General features: G+C 43.1%; 2 protein-coding genes across 4 annotated transcripts in view; both read left to right on the forward strand.

The window, feature by feature from the left end:
• The first annotated feature begins 6,794 nt into the window (after positions 1 to 6,794).
• tmem230a (transmembrane protein 230a) lies at positions 6,795 to 10,312 on the forward strand. 3 transcript variants are annotated; one of them, XM_066651271.1, is made up of 4 exons: positions 6,795 to 6,943; positions 7,669 to 7,773; positions 7,984 to 8,106; positions 9,753 to 10,312. In XM_066651271.1, exons 2-4 carry the CDS (start codon positions 7,672 to 7,674, stop codon positions 9,891 to 9,893), a joined length of 366 nt encoding a protein of 121 aa, XP_066507368.1. In that variant the 5' UTR covers positions 6,795 to 6,943; positions 7,669 to 7,671; the 3' UTR covers positions 9,894 to 10,312. The 3 variants fall into 3 exon arrangements, with proteins under 3 accessions (XP_066507368.1, XP_066507369.1, XP_066507370.1); XM_066651272.1 differs by having other exon boundaries at positions 6,897 to 6,939; XM_066651273.1 differs by lacking the exon at positions 6,795 to 6,943 and adding an exon at positions 7,469 to 7,479.
• Positions 10,313 to 14,077: 3,765 nt separating this feature from the next.
• Positions 14,078 to 15,890, forward strand: part of igsf9a (immunoglobulin superfamily, member 9a) — a 49,471-nt gene continuing 47,658 nt past the window's right edge. Inside the window, exon 1 of the mRNA XM_066651020.1 lies at positions 14,078 to 14,236. The gene's annotated coding sequence lies outside the window, so the exon portion shown is untranslated. The remainder of the gene's footprint in view (positions 14,237 to 15,890) is intronic.

Genomic DNA, 15,890 nt, shown 5'->3' on the forward strand with positions numbered 1-15,890 from the left:
CTCCAGACCACATACTGGGGGTCATTACCCTCCAGCTGGTGCTTGGCATTAGCATAGTGACCTTAGGTCACCATAGCAGTGCTTCTCAAAAGAGATTATTTGTGTTAGAAATTGACTCGTACTGTATTGATAATTCATTTATCTGCATCACACTATTGTGTTGCAAATTCAGCACGGCTTACTTCGATGCAACTTTGAATGTAGAAATGGGATTTATAAGGACTTTTCATTTTGTGTTGTTTTCTTAGGTTCCATCATAATCTAGAGAGTATTTATATAGACTTTGGATAATTCTGTACTATATTAATGTAGTCTAATAGTATTAATATTTCAGATAAAAGCATGATTCAGGGATAAAATTGACATATTTGTAATTCAGTTTGTACGCATACACAGAATTGTAAATTTGCCGTAAAGAAAATGCACCTCCCTTGTGGTGTGTATGTTACCTATGCAGTGATTTTCCATTAAGGCTAGGCTATAGTCTATTTGTGCCCCCTCAAAAGGGGATGTCTGCCACTTCTGGAAATGGTTAGATCTTAAAATAGCTGAATACACAGTGTTTGTGTGTGAGATGTGGAAAGACAACAGTGTTTTTTCTTGCTTGCTCTGACGCAAGCTTGAGTTTCCACATCCAGACTTCCACAGGTAAATGACCTGTCGATGACAGAGGTGTTATTTATCAACAGGCGATCATTACAGCACTGTCGCTGAAGGTTGCCTTTGTTAATGAAAGTCCACAGCCATTTGATGCACAGCAGAAAGATAGGTTTATGAAATGGTGGCCCATCTCGTTGTGGCAGAGTATGAAATATATCTTTCTGTTTATCGCTCGTTCCCCCTCTGTCACTCTCTTTCTCTGTTTCACTCCACCCTCCATTGTTTGCTTTCTCATTCTTTAACTCAAGCCTTGTCTGTTTTACACTCCCTCTTTTTTACTTTGTCTCTATTTGTTTCTCTTTTTCTTAGTCTCCTTCTGATATTCGTCCTCCCCCACTCTGCCTCACATTCTCTTCCTCATCTCTCTTTTTTCTCTCTCACTTTCTCCATGTTTTTCTCTATTCCCTCTGTCTACATTCTCTCTCTCTCTCTCTCTCTCTCTCTTTCTCTCTCTAAATTGACTTGTTATCCATCACAGTGATTTGTTTTGTAATTTCTCGGTATTGGCTTTGCCTGATGAAACTCGGCTGAACAATCAAAGCCCCTGACAGCTCCTCTGCACCCGAGTCCCCGGAGTGCCGGAATAAGTGTTTTAATGTTTACACTGATAAATAGAGGTTTTTCTTCTGTGCCAAAGGCTCTCTCTCTCTCTCTCTCTCTCTCTCTCTCTCTCTCTCTCTTTCTCTCTCTGTCTCTGTGTGTTTGTGTGTGTGTGTTATCGCCTGTAAATCTCATCTCCGCTCCCGATTTTCTCTGTATGGAGGTCCTTCTTTTCAGAGACATTCAGAGCCTCAAAGCATGCTCAGAATTTTAACACTTTTATTCAGGGATTGTTTGGGAAATGGCTTTGGATGCAAACCAACACTGGCACTTGCAAATTGTGAAAACTGTTTGCCAGACGAGAGCATGCATGCAAAGAGCTGCTGCATAATGCAGCGAGGAATTGTCTGCCAAAAAAAGTTCCTGAACTTAAACTCAATAGACAGCAAAACATAATACAAATATTTTATAGTCCACAAAGTCCTATGTCATAACTATTGAATTGGCTTATGTTCATTCAGAGTTCACACATTAAACATATTCTACTGCTTGAAGAAAACTGAAAAGGTGCAACAAAAGCCTCCAAATATTCAAGTTTGCATATTCCCTATATTTCAGAATGTATCCAGACAGACAGAATTAGTCAATTCAGGTACCTTCAGCACCTGAGCCTAACGTCTTCATTCCCAATGCCAACGGTGAGCTAGAGGTGTGTAAAGTAGGGATGCACCAATCTGAATTTTTTAAGTTCCAATACGGATACACAAACTTTGTATATCAGTCGATACTACACACCATTGCTGAATTATTAAACCATGTAACTCATCTTTTGAGAGATACTTGGGGCATAAGAATAGACTTAAACCTTTCCTAGAAAAATACTAACCAAATACAACAAATTAACACATAGATATGAATGTATTGAAATGCTATTTATTTGTCAGTAAAACGAACAGGACTTTGCAGGACTCAAATTCAAAATAACAAAGTAGTGGCGGCACGGTGGCGCAGCAGGTAGTGTTGCAGTCACACAGCACCAGGGACCTGGAGGTTGTGGGTTCGATTCCCGCTCCGGGTGACTGTCTGAGTGTGAGGAGTGTGGTGTGTTCTCTCTGTGTCTGCGTGGGTTTCCTCCGGGTGACTGTCTGTGAGGAGTGTGGTGTGTTCTCCCTGTGTCTGCGTGGGTTTCCTCCGGGTGCTGCAGTTTCCTCCCACGGTCCAAAAACACACGTTAGTAGGTGGATTGGTGACTCAAAAGTGTCTGTAGGTGTGAATGTGTCTGTGTTGCCCTGTGAAGGACTGGCGCCCCCTCCAGGGTGTATTCCCGTCTTGCGCCCAATGATTCCAGGTAGGCTCTGGACCCACCGCGACCCTGAATTGGATAAGCGGTTACAGATAATGAATGAATGAATGAAGTAGTCAAACCTTTTAAAATATTATTAAAATAAATAAAACGTATCAGCCCAGAAATGTAAACAGAAATCAGAAAATTAGCAGATCAACCTGAGTATAAACAAATAACTTGGTTAAATACGGTCACTTTGGAACTGTTGAGATGTACTCATCCCACATAACTACCTGACCACAATGATGCCCTTCAAATAGTCCTCTTTCAGCAACGTTTCAACGTGTCCACAAGAGCTGAAGTTGTCAATCTGGACACATTCAAAATCTTTTGGTAAAAATGCCATCTACATCTGCATAGGCCAATCTGCAAACACTGCATTAGTCCATCAGAAAATGCTCTTTTACCCTCCTCTTCCTCACCTGTAGGTTAATGCATGCTAATGTATTCAGAGGGGGCTGATTTGTGCTAAGTTATTCAGAGTAGGAGAAGGGTGGCGGTTGGGAGATTGCTTAGGCCAATTGTTACCTTAGTTGGCTGGAAGTGGAAGATAAGCCACACTAATTTCCAAACCATTTCAAAGTCTAATTAATTCACCAAATCAACAGTGGGAGTGTTTGAAGTTCTCAGAGGAGAGGGAAAAGTTTGGAAGTTGCTTGACTAACAGAGGGAATGTATGTTCACTTATTCATTTCATCATTAATTCATTCATTTTCTGAAACCACTTATCCAGTTCAGGGTTTTATAGGTCCACAGCCTACCTGGACTCAATGGGCACAGGAGAGGAACACACCCTGGACAGGGCACCACATGCTCACACTTTCAATTTTTGCACCGCCAAAATGACAATCAGGAGACAAAGCAATGAACAATTGGTCTTGTGTTGTTAAAAACATGATTTTGAAACTTATTTGGGACCTTACAATATAACGTCTAGATGCAACTTTAAAGAATGTTTTAACAGTATCCTAAAGATGTCAATGTGTTTGCTGCGATGCCAGTTCTACAGGGTGGGCTATTTATATGGATACACATTAATAAAATGGGAATGGTTGGTGATATTAACTTCCTGTTTGTGGCACATTAGTATATGGGAGGGGGAAACGTTTCAAGATGGGTGGTGACCATGGTGGCCATTTTGAAGTCGGCCATTTTGGATCCAACTTTTTGTTTTTTCAATGGGAAGAGGGTCATGTGACACATCAAACTCATTGGGAATTTCACAAGAAAAACAATGGTGTGCTGGTTTTAACGTAACTTTATTCTTTCATGAGTTATTTACAAGTTTCTGACCACTTATAAAATGTGTTCAAAGTGCTGCCCATTGTGTTGGATTGTCAATGCAACCCTCTTCTCCCACTCTTCACACACTGATAGCAACACCGCAGGAGAAATGCTAGCACAGGCTTCCAGTATCCGTAGTTTCAGGTGCTGCACATCTTGATGGTATGGTGTGGTATACGGGGTACAAAGATAGTGGGGCCATTCATCAGTGGCAACCTCAAGGCCACTGGATATGGGAAATTACTACATGATGATGTGTTTCCCTCTTTATGCAAGCAAGATGTTGTACCACCACATTATGGGTGTCAGGTCCGAGCATTCCTAGATGAACAGTTTCCTGGAAAGTGGATTGGTCTTCGTGGGCCAGTTGAATGGCCCCCAAGGTCTCCCGATCTGACCCCCTTAGACTTTTATCTTTGGGGTCATCTGAAGGCAATTGTCTATGCTGTGAATATACGAGATGTGGAGCACCTGAAACTACGGACACTGGAAGCCACAAACAGGAAGTTAATATCACCAACCATTCCCATTTTATTAAGGTGTATCCATATAAATGCCCCCCTCCCCTGTAGATGGATTCCAAAACATTTCCCTTGTACTTTTGCAGCATCAGAAGAGAGCAGAAAACATACTGACAGATAATAACAGACATATGTTCAGGAAATAAATATTATACTCACCTGTTCTGTAGACGTCTTCTACATATGCACAACACAAGTATGCCTAATCCAAGTTACACATCTGGATTCATACATCCACAACATTTACTATACATTTCATGTCTTAGGGCACACGCTCTTCCACTTTAAAGGCACTGTAAGAGAAAGAAACAGGAATATGCTCGTGTAAAAATGAATGAATGAATTATGACACAGCGAACTTTCAGCAGTGAATCACAGGAAGAAACTATTAAAAAAATGTAGGGTATGGGCCCTTTAAAGCTAAAGGTTAAGTTGCTTTTCTCCCTGAATAACATGAGATATAAATTATAATTGGTACTTCAACCAGAGGAATTTTCCCCCCTGCCTTTGCCCCAAAAAGGCTACAGAACAGACGCAGCTCTGTTGCCATAGATGCTGATTTTCTAACAGCAGGCTTCATTATGCTTTCTAGTGGCAGAGGTTGATTGGTGAGCTGTGAAATGGCTTTTCCCTTTTCTCCATTTCCAGCGTGATATTAAAGCACATTTGGATCTGAGGAGGAGGGGAGATCTTTAGAGTCAGTGGAGGCAGATAAGGAAGCTTTATGATGTGAATTGGCCTATTTTCTGAATAACAGTAAGGTCTACGTGTGACATGGAGATTTCACTAAGTGCGACTGAAGTGTAGTAATTCCATAATTATTTCTCAGCAAGAGCGGAGCATTAAACTGCTTCAATTCAGACACGTCGGTGAAAACACGTTTCAATCTCAAGCATGTAAAACTGCATTTATCACACATTTCTTGCTGCATTATATTTCCAAAGGGTTGGTGATGATTTATTATCTAATATTTTATCTCAAATGAAGAATATTAATAGGCAGTTTGTCCCTCGTTGCTGCAGTAATGGATTTCATTCTTTCAGAAATTCTTTATATTAAATGTTGGAACATTCCTGTAATGATTTGCTGTCAGCTACTGGGGCACTATTGAAGCATGGACTGATGTTGGATGATTAGTTCTGGATCAGATAACACTACTCCAACTCATCTAAATGCTATTGGATGGAGCTCCATTGCTCCAGAGAACACAGATACACTGTTGCACAGGCCAAAGCTGGGGGGCTTAAAATGTCTTTACCCATTGATCTTGGCATTGGTCAAGGTGACATTAGACACATGGACAGCTGCTCCAGAGTGTGCCATTTTATTTCTAATACATTTTCTTTAACATTTGTTTTTCCATAAAATATTACTCCTCTCCGAAGTTTCATTCCAAACTGTCTGGCCTCTCTAATCATCTCAGGCCAGGCACGGTGGCGCAGCAGGTAGCGTCGCAGTCACACAGCTCCAGGGGCCTGGAGGTTGTGGGTTCAATTCTTGCTCCGGGTGACTGTCTGTGAGGAGTGTGGTGTGTTCTCCCTGTGTCTGCGTGGGTTTCCTCCGGGTGACTGTCTGTGAGGAGTGTGGTGTGTTCTCCCTGTGTCTGCGTGGGTTTCCTCCGGGTGACTGTCTGTGAGGAGTGTGGCGTGTTCTCCCTGTGTCTGCGTGGGTTTCCTCCAGGTGACTGTCTGTGAGGAGTGTGGTGTGTTCTCTCTGTGTCTGCGTGGGTTTCCTCCGGGTGACTGTCTGTGAGGAGTGTGGTGTGTTCTCCCTGTGTCTGCGTGGGTTTCCTCCGGGTGCTCCGGTTTCCTCCCACAGTCCAAAAACACACGTTGGTGGACCCACTGCGTCCCTGAACTGGATAAGGGTCACAGATAATGAATGAATGAATGGAATAGAATTTGTCATATGATCCTAAGGCTTATTATTCAGTTATTGTTGCTATTTCAGAAATGTATTTATGTTAATTCCTTTAGTCATTCATCATCTGTATCCTCTTCATCCAGGTTAGGTTCACAGTATTTGGAGCCTACCTGGAATCACTGAGCCGTAATGGATCACACAGTCGATTATATATGAAGACAGTTTTGCAATTTGGCCCAGACAGTCGTCTTACCACTATTTGTTCCTTCCTATCTATCTATCTATCGACCAATCAATCAATCATGAGATTTGGCCAAAATTATAATGATCTGAGGACCCCAGGACCATTGAGCATTTTGCCATGCTGAAGATAATGTGTACTGTGTCAGAATTATTGTGCATTTTCTAACTTGTGTTAAACGTTGCTGTGTCAAATATATTGACTTAATATTTGTAAGTAGCCACAGTTCTCCAGAATAATTATCCAGCTTTGCATACAGTCAGAGAATAATGGTTGTCCTCTCACTCTGTTGGAGTATAACTCTTTATTCTGTCTAAATATTGACCCAGTTTGTCAAAAAAAAGTCTCATGTCCAGTTGGAGACGAGCAGAGGGACATTCCCACTGAACAACCCTGAACTAGGCTTTAGCTATCCGGCTAACTTGTGGACCAGCCCCAGGTCTCCACTGCGCAGAAGCGGGAAGTAAACAATGTAGAGCTCTGGAGTGAGTAAGTAGCTCGTTAGCTGTTTCATTTTCACTTGTTTCTGGGCTTTTCTTGACTTCGTGCAGCCTGGAGAGAATACAGCGGCTTTAAACAGCACTTTCAGTAGCCAGACACGTTCATTTAATACTGACATTAACCCCTTTCCTTGTGTTTTGTCTGGTTTTAGCTCTTAGGCTAAATTAGCTTGAGCCTTAACTGAGCAGACTCTACTGCACTGACGTTGTTAAACCTTATTTAGTGTTAAATACTGAACACTAAACCTGTATAACTGTCATTTCAAGACGTGTATAGTGCAGTTAAGTATGTCCCAGTTTTGTTATCGTGTTTGCATTCTATCTAAGTAATTGCCTGCTAATTTTATAGGTCAGCCACAACATTAAAGCCACCTCGTCCATTTTATCAGCTCCACTGACAACATAGGTTCACTTTGTAGCTTTAAAATCACAGACTGTAGTGCATATGTTGGTCTGTGTAATTTGTTCATACCTTGTTAACCCGTTTCACACTGTTCTTCAGTGGTCAGGACCCCCACAGAGCAGGTATGTGTTGGGTGGTATGATTTCTCAGCGCTGCAGTGACACTGACGTGGTGTGTTTGTGTGTGTTGGGCTGGTAAGTGGTGTCACTGCTGAAATGAGAATAGACCCCCAATCTAACTTACAGTCAGCAGTGGCCAGTGGACAGCTTCAATACATTGCTCAGGTTCTGTCTTCAATCCTGTAATCACAGATCATGATGCCCACTCGAATTGGCTCAGCTGGCGGAGGATTAGCCGGTAACAAGGTGAAATACTCCAGAGTAGCAGACAGTGATGAAGGCTACATTGATCTACAGGTGAGGAAGTCTGCAGTGTTTTCGTGGTCACGTTCCAGTTTTTATTAGCCTTTAATTAACACCCATGTGGTATTACTTTTATTTTTGTGCTGTTTGAGTCTAGTTTGGTGATTATACAATATTTGACTTAGTAAAAACTTCACATTTCTTTTGTTTTGTCAAATAAAAATGTATTAATCTTCATGATTGTACGTGTTCATTTTTTCACAGTTCAAGAGGAGTCCGCCCAAAGTCCCGTACAAAGCTATCGCACTGGCCATGTTCCTGTTCCTCGTCGGGTCTTTACTGATCATTGTCGGATCTTTGCTTTTAGCCGGCTACATTAATGTTACGGTAATTTAACACAACAGTATGCCTCCAGGGCGGCACGGTGGCGCAGCAGGTAGTGTCGCAGTCACACAGCTCCAGGGACCTGGAGGTTCGATTCCCACTCCGGGTGACTGTCTGTGAGGAGTGTGGTGTGTTCTCCCTGTGTCTGCGTGGGTTTCCTCCGGGTGACTGTCTGTGAGGAGTGTGGTGTGTTCTCCCTGTGTCTGCGTGGGTTTCCTCCGGGTGACTGTCTGTGAGGAGTGTGGCGTGTTCTCCCTGTGTCTGCGTGGATTTCCTCCGGGTGACTGTCTGTGAGGAGTGTGGTGTGTTCTCCCTGTGTCTGCGTGGGTTTCCTCCGGGTGACTGTCTGTGAGGAGTGTGGTGTGTTCTCTCTGTGTCTGCGTGGGTTTCCTCTGGGTGACTGTCTGTGAAGAGTGTGGTGTGTTCTCCGTGTCTGTATGGGTTTCCTCCGGGTGCTCAGGTTTCCTCCCACAGTCCAAAAACACACGTTGGTAGGTGGATTGGCGACTCAAAAGTGTCCGTAGGTGTGAGTGTGTGTGTGTGTGTGTGTCTGTGTTGCCCTGTGAAGGACTGGCGCCCCCTCCAGGGTGTATTCCCGCCTTGCGCCCAATGATTCCAGGTAGGCTCTGGACCCACTGCGATCCTGAACTGGATAAGGGTTACAGATAATTAATGAATGAATGAATGAGCATGCTTCCAGCTCTGAAGTTGTCCCGCACAGACAGAGATAATCATCTGAATTGATCTTTTGAACACCAGCCAGTAGCATGTCTCAGCCTTTATGTTTCACACAGATGTCTGCATCCTCTGCACCTTCCATTGAATGGGATTAAGTGGATTACCTCAGGTTTATTGAGATGTGCGCTATGTGACTCACAGCAATAAATCTGTCTTCTCTGTGGTTTATTTTAAGTCACGTTTTGTGACTTGTGAATGTATGCTAATAATAAACAGCCTTACACTAGCCCCAATTTAGTATAATGACACCTTACAAATTAAGACCACATGTAGGAATTACACATTTATGTCTATGTTCCATGCAAAAATATGGTCTGTAAAATAGAAAAAACACTTTAAATGATACAGAGATTCATTAGGTACATGCTCCAAACATGTTTTTTTGCAGGAATATGTAGATTTTAAGACATAAATCATGTCTAAATGTCTTTGAGCTTGTTCTCTATGTTCAATAATGTTTAAACCTTTTAGAGAGGAATTACAGTTGTTCAGAAAGTTTTAATCAAAGCAGGAGGCAGAAGTCCTCTATAACGTTAGACAAAATACTAATAAACATTGATACAGTAAAAATAACAGTATCTATAATGTGGTTGAGGATGAGATGGATGGATGGATGTTTTGCACTGTGGGAGCACCGTGGAGCTGTGAGACAGCAGCACTACCCGCAGTGCCACTGTGCCGTCCTGTCCCATTTGAATGCTTTTCTATGGAGACAGTATGAAATGTGTTGGCACAGCTGAACACCTGTGTGAATATTAGGTGCATCTTAAAGTAGTTGAGTTCACTAATAGGTAGGAACCTCTGTAAACATGTGTACATATGGTGTGTTGCCTCAGATACCTCTCAGATGCCCAGGACGCCTGCACAGGGTGGTACTTTGATTCTGACTGTGTTGTCCATCTGTTTCTCAGTATCCAGATCGCACAATCCCCGTGCTCATCATCGGGATCCTCATATTTCTGCCTGGCTTTTATCACCTGAGGATCGCCTACTACGCGTCTAAGGGTTACAGAGGTTACTCTTACGATGACATTCCGGACTTTGATGATTGACCCCGGCGCGGAGCAGCGTTCTGACCCCTCACCAAGTATCTGGATGCCTGCTGTTCTCACTGTGTACTCATGGCCCAAGCTGCATGACATGCCTTTGTATCTTTTCCCTGTGTGAACCTCCAGTTTCTCTCAGTGGAAAAGCAGCTGTGGATGGTCTGAGGTACAGCATGAGCTCAGGAGGGCTGCACAGTGTTTGTGTTTGTGCGTGCGCTTCGTTTATTGTTTTGTACCAAAGTCTCAGCATATACCTATATTATGCAAAACAGAGTTTTTATCTAGCTCTATGCATTAACATGCCAAAAGGAATAGTCTAGATTTGGCTGTACTTGCTCCGATGAGGAGCTTTCTTGTGTTTCATGTGATAGCGTGTACATTGTTGCAAGAAACAGTATTGTTTTGAAAGAATAAATTGTTTTTATCCAGTGGTTTAAAGAGTGTTAATTGCTTTGGAAGCTTTCTTTTGGGGGCGGAGTGAAGTTATTTATCTTTCAGCCGTTCTTGGAGCACCACGGAGCTGTTGAGGGATGATTTCCGAATATAGAGATTCATCATTTATGCCTCATTTAAGCGTGGAGCTGTCAGGATTTTCCAGTTAAAATGGAGTATACACAAATTGAGTAAAACTGAACATACACCTTGCCTTCTCAATGACGTGACGCAGATCTTTTGGCAGTTTGCAGGATGTTAAATATATCTCCAGCAGCTCTTCTTTACATGGACTCCTTGCTGTAAATGCTTTGTAATTGTCCCATTATTTAATTGATAAATTCTCAGATTATTTGTTGATAACTGAATTTGTAGATAATATAATAGACATATATATAATTCACAGTTAAAAATAAAGAGTTCAAAGGCTGGTCGGTGTATAGCAGTCTCATTCTATACAACAAACCGATTTACCGCCACCTAGTGGATGTAAACAAAAGATCACCAGTGCTGCACACACGAGTGTTTGGGTGCCACTGCTCAAATGAGGTTTTGCACAGTGTAATGTGGTGTGGTGGAGGGGATGGGGGCCATATTTAAATACATGTTTTCACTTAGTTTTCTTCAATCAAACAGCTCAAATAACCAGAGTGAGTTGAATTCTCCATACGACTGATTCATAGATAACGTGATGTCAACGTCTACTACTTTAATATGAGAAATATTGGTATGTGTTTATTAAATATTTCCAAACTTCGGCCACACTTTTGGTCACAGGTCAGTGCTCTGCACAGTCCACAGTTCACTCAGACACACCTTAGTTCAACTCGAATCTCGAAGCTGTTTTTCAGAACGGAGTCAGGTGTGTGTTAACACAGAGGAAACAAGCTCTGCACTTCCACACAAACTGGAACCGTTTACTCTTTTTTTATTGATCTACCTACGTTCTTCTGCTAACACTTTTCATACATCTCCATAAAACCTGAGATCAGTGGAGTTAGAAATCAACTAAGATATGGGCCATGTTGTTTGTGATTGTGGCATTTCATTCTGTGTATATACACACTCCAGCCATAACATTATGACCACCTTCTTGTTTCTACACTCTGGTGTGTTCTCCCTGTGTCTGCGTGGGTTTCCACCGGGTGACTGTCTGTGAGGAGTGTGGTGTGTTCTCCCTGTGTCTGCGTGGGTTTCCACCGGGTGACTGTCTGTGAGGAGTGTGGTGTGTTCTCCCTGTGTCTGCGTGCACTGTCCATATTTTCAGCTCCACTGTCCGTACAGGAGCATTTTGTAATGCTACAATGTTGTCCTTCATTCCTTGTTACACAGACAGTCACCCAGAGGAAACCCACACAGACACAGAGAGAACACACCACACTCCTCACAGACAGTCACCCGGAGGAAACCCACGCAGACACAGGGAGAACACACCACACTCCTCACAGACAGTCACCAGGAGCTGGACTCAAACCCACAACCTCCAGGTTCCTAGAGCTGTGTGACTGCGCCACTCCCTGCTGCGCCACAGTGCCACCCTATGGAGAAAATTGTAGGACTATAAAGTGCTCCTGAGTGCTGTGGGTCAGGAGCCTACATGGAAATATTCGGGGCTAGGCAGGAACACACCCAGTCCATGGCAGTATGTTTATATATAATGGACTGGTGCTCTGATAGACCTCACTGTATTGTATTTGTCATTTACCTCATACATTTCTATGTCATATTCATAACAACTGAATATTAAACTCTGTAGTGAACGGTACAGATCTCCGGGTCCTGATGAAGTGCAAATGTGTCGGAGTAAAGTCTCTTTTTAATAAAGTCTGCTTTAGTCAATGTTCTGTGGCTGCTCAAATAATTTCATCGGACATTATTAATTTTATCTGATAGTTCGCCATCTGCCCCTAATCCTCGCTGTGATTTCCACGGCCTCCTTCACAAACAGCAGGAATTAAGGACAAAGTACAGAGAGAGATGGAGGCCATAAACACTCCATAAACGCACACAAACACAGACGCAGTGCTTTGTGTTGAGGGTAAAGTGAAATGTGATTACATATCTATTTACCCACTAGACTGTTTGTGTCAATTCCACTGGGAGTGAAGGGCATGGGGGAGAATACAGTACAGTCACTACACGTATTTGTATTGGTGTGTATTACTAAAGCTGAGTCCCACAGCTAAGAATATGGTTATAGTTTAAGGAGGGTGTGTACTGTAATGTCATGTAGTGTTTTACTCACCAAAACACACTTATCGCCAGGATAATCCACTTTTATTGCTGCATAAGTCCTTTGGTGCGTCCTGTGTGTACAGTGTCATTCATTATCTGTAACCCTTATCCAGTTCAGGGTCGCGGTGGGTCCAGAGCCTACCTGGAATCATTGGGTGCAAGGCGGGGATACACCCTGGAGGGGGCGCCAGTCCTTCACAGGGCAACAGACACACTCACACATTCACTTACACCTACGGACACTTTTGAGTCGCTAATCCACCTACCAACGTGTGTTTTTGGACTGTGGGAGGAAACCCATGCAGACACAGGGAGAACACACCACACTCCTCACAGACAGTCACCCGGAGGAAACCCACGCAGACACAGAGAGAACACACCACACTCCTCGCAGACAGTCACCCGGAGGAAACCCACGCGGACACAGGGAGAACACACCACACTCCTCGCAGACAGTCACCCGGAGGAAACCCATGCGGACACAGGGAGAACACACCACACTCCTCGCAGACAGTCACCCGGAGGAAACCCACGCGGACACAGGGAGAACACACCACACTCCTCGCAGACAGTCACCCGGAGGAAACCCACGCGGACACAGGGAGAACACACCACACTCCTCGCAGACAGTCACCCGGAGGAAACCCACGCGGACACAGGGAGAACACACCACACTCCTCGCAGACAGTCACCCGGAGCGGGAATCGAACCCACAACCTTCAGGTCCCTGGAGCTGTGTGACTGCCTGCTGCACCACCGTGCCACCCTTCTTTGGAACAAGTCTTTATAAAAAAATGATGAAGACAAGTGACTTTAATCTGTGTATTTCCCTCTGCAAACACACACACACACACACTCACTCGCTCACTCACACTCACTATCTCGGCTCAAGAGCTTTATGCAGAATAGGGAGGGAGTGTATTATCCTCACTGCTTTTTTATTTGTTTTCATGTATCTTTTTCTGCTGCTCTGTTCAGTGGTCAGCTGGAGGTGGATACATGGATGTTTTTGCACACACACACACACACACACACAGGACCAAAAATGTAAGTTTTACATTTTGGGTTGTTTTAAATGCCAGGGTTAGGTTAAGGCTAATAGTGATTATGAATAAAGTTGCCAATAGTCTAATGTCCCCACAGTGCATCAAAACAAACTTGTGTGTGTGTGTTGGAGGAGGGCATTTAGTATTAAACAAAACAATATCACTTAAATATGACACGCTTTTACTTATATTTTATATATATTTTACTTTAATGGTGTGTGGGATGTATTTGTAAATCTGCATCTTAAAGTAAACACATACCACGTGACATCCATGACACCAAGTCCCCACTTTGTATTTAAACCGAATTAATTATGTGTGAGTGAGTGCGCGTTCCCGTCGAATGAACAGAGAGCGCGCGCGAGAGGCAAAGGGAGGGGGAGGAGGAAACGAGAGAGAGAGAGAGAGAGGTTGTTGAGGGCTGTCTCAGAGTGCTGAACCCGCTCGAAGTTGCAGTGCTGTGTTCTCAGTGTGGAGCGGGTGGAGGACTGAAGGAGAACCTCGGGTTTGAAGAGTGTTTATCTGGATTTGTAAATTCGCCGCTGTGTGGACGGAGTTTTTGATCTGGATTAATTTTTTTTCATGTTAAAACCCCCCAACGAGGATGTTCTGAGTGTCCATTAACATCATTAACACGTGAGTACACCACTAACATTATTCAGTACATCAAACCTACGTCATAATTGATGATTATTCACGTTCATTATTCAGTGTGATGTGACCTGACTGTCTATATTTGTTGGAGCTATGGTGATACAGTATGCCACTGGGTCTCAACAGTAACCCTCTGAACAAGTGCATTCTCCTTTAGAAAGACTTTAAAGATCATATTAACAGATGTTTGGATCATGATGCACTTGTTTTACTCCTAAATGTACTTCCACTTCACTCTAACATTGTAACATCTAAAGTTACAGACCTCTGCATACGTTGTTACCACCCTTTCACCAGTTGTGCTGGGATGAGTGGATCAGACACAGCAGTAGCTGCTGGAGTTTTTAAACCCACTCTGTGAGACACTCCTCCCTCATTGGTCGATGTAAAGTCAGAGACAGTAGCTCATCTGTCGCTGCACAGTGTGTGTCGCTCGTCCTCTAGTCCTTCATCAGTGACACAGGACGCTGTCGGCTGGATGTTTTTGGTCGGTGGACTGTTCTCAGTCCAGACACTGAGGGGTTTAAAAACTCCAGCAGCACTGCTGTGTCTGATCCACTCTACACAAGCACAACACACACTAACACACCACCACCACGTCAGTGTCACTGCAGCGCTGAGAATGATCCACCACCATAAAATAGATTAATAAATATATAAGCACCACAGAAATATTAGCAAAACTAAATTTGACGAGTCAGTCGTTTGTACCTGAATAAACCATGCAGTATTCTACAAACATGGGGTTTGAACCTGAATTTATGTAACATTTATGAAGCTGTTATTATTAACTAAACCTGGATCCTCTCAAACGATTGGGCCTCGACCCAAAACACAGATTATAACAAGCCTTCGCCAGTCTGGCTAAAAGGTGGCACAGTAGATTATGGCAGAAGTGATTGAGGGTGTGTGTGTGTGTGTGTGTGTGTGAAATTGAAGCCTAATTAATAACCACAATGTGGTTATGTATAGTATTTGTGTATAGTGTTGCTGTTGATGCTGATACACTTCTGAGGAGAAGACACTGAGCTCTGGGACTTTGCAGGCAGTCGCAGAAAAGCCAGGATCATTCCAGAGTGATGGATCATCCCAAAGCTGCTTATATCAGCCTCTCTTTCTCCCAGGGTTAGTGTCCAGACTGATGTCAGTTAGCTCCACGTTAGAAAGACACTTTAGCCAGAGGTTTGTGGACATTCCCTCACTGAACGTTTCTACAGAAATGAAGGATATTAAGATGTAAAGCAGTAATAAGCTCTACTCTTTTGTGAAGATCGAACAGCACTGTGAGGAGAACCTGAGTGAGGTCAGCTCCAGCTCATACCAAACATATGGGATGAAGCTCCATCAGTCCTGAGAACTCCTTAGACCACTGTTGCTTGGATTTATACCCCTCCAGCTGACACATAGCATTAGGTATGGTGAATTTTGGCTCATGCATTTGTGCTTTAGAGCATCCCATTTTATTCTAAGTTTTCCTACGTTGATTATACAAGCTGCGTGTGTGTTGGTGCACAATGGGAGCATCTTAAAATAGTTGAATTAACTCATTTTTGTCTACAAACTTTTGGCCTTTTGTGTATAATTTTCTTGCTGCATATTTCACAATATATTACATTTTTATTATTTTACTTCTGTG

This window comes from Hoplias malabaricus, chromosome 18 (genome assembly GCF_029633855.1).
Source record: "Hoplias malabaricus isolate fHopMal1 chromosome 18, fHopMal1.hap1, whole genome shotgun sequence".
In the NCBI taxonomy this organism is placed as follows: Eukaryota; Metazoa; Chordata; class Actinopteri; order Characiformes; family Erythrinidae; genus Hoplias; species Hoplias malabaricus.

Bases quoted from the DNA above. Each gene is read 5' to 3' on its own strand.
- tmem230a (XM_066651271.1), top strand. From the start codon at position 7,672: ATGATGCCCACTCGAATTGGCTCAGCTGGCGGAGGATTAGCCGGTAAC. The intron at 7,774-7,983 runs GTGAGGAAGTCT...ATTTTTTCACAG, and splicing joins AAGGCTACATTGATCTACAG to TTCAAGAGGAGTCCGCCCAA. The intron at 8,107-9,752 runs GTAATTTAACAC...TCTGTTTCTCAG, and splicing joins CCGGCTACATTAATGTTACG to TATCCAGATCGCACAATCCC.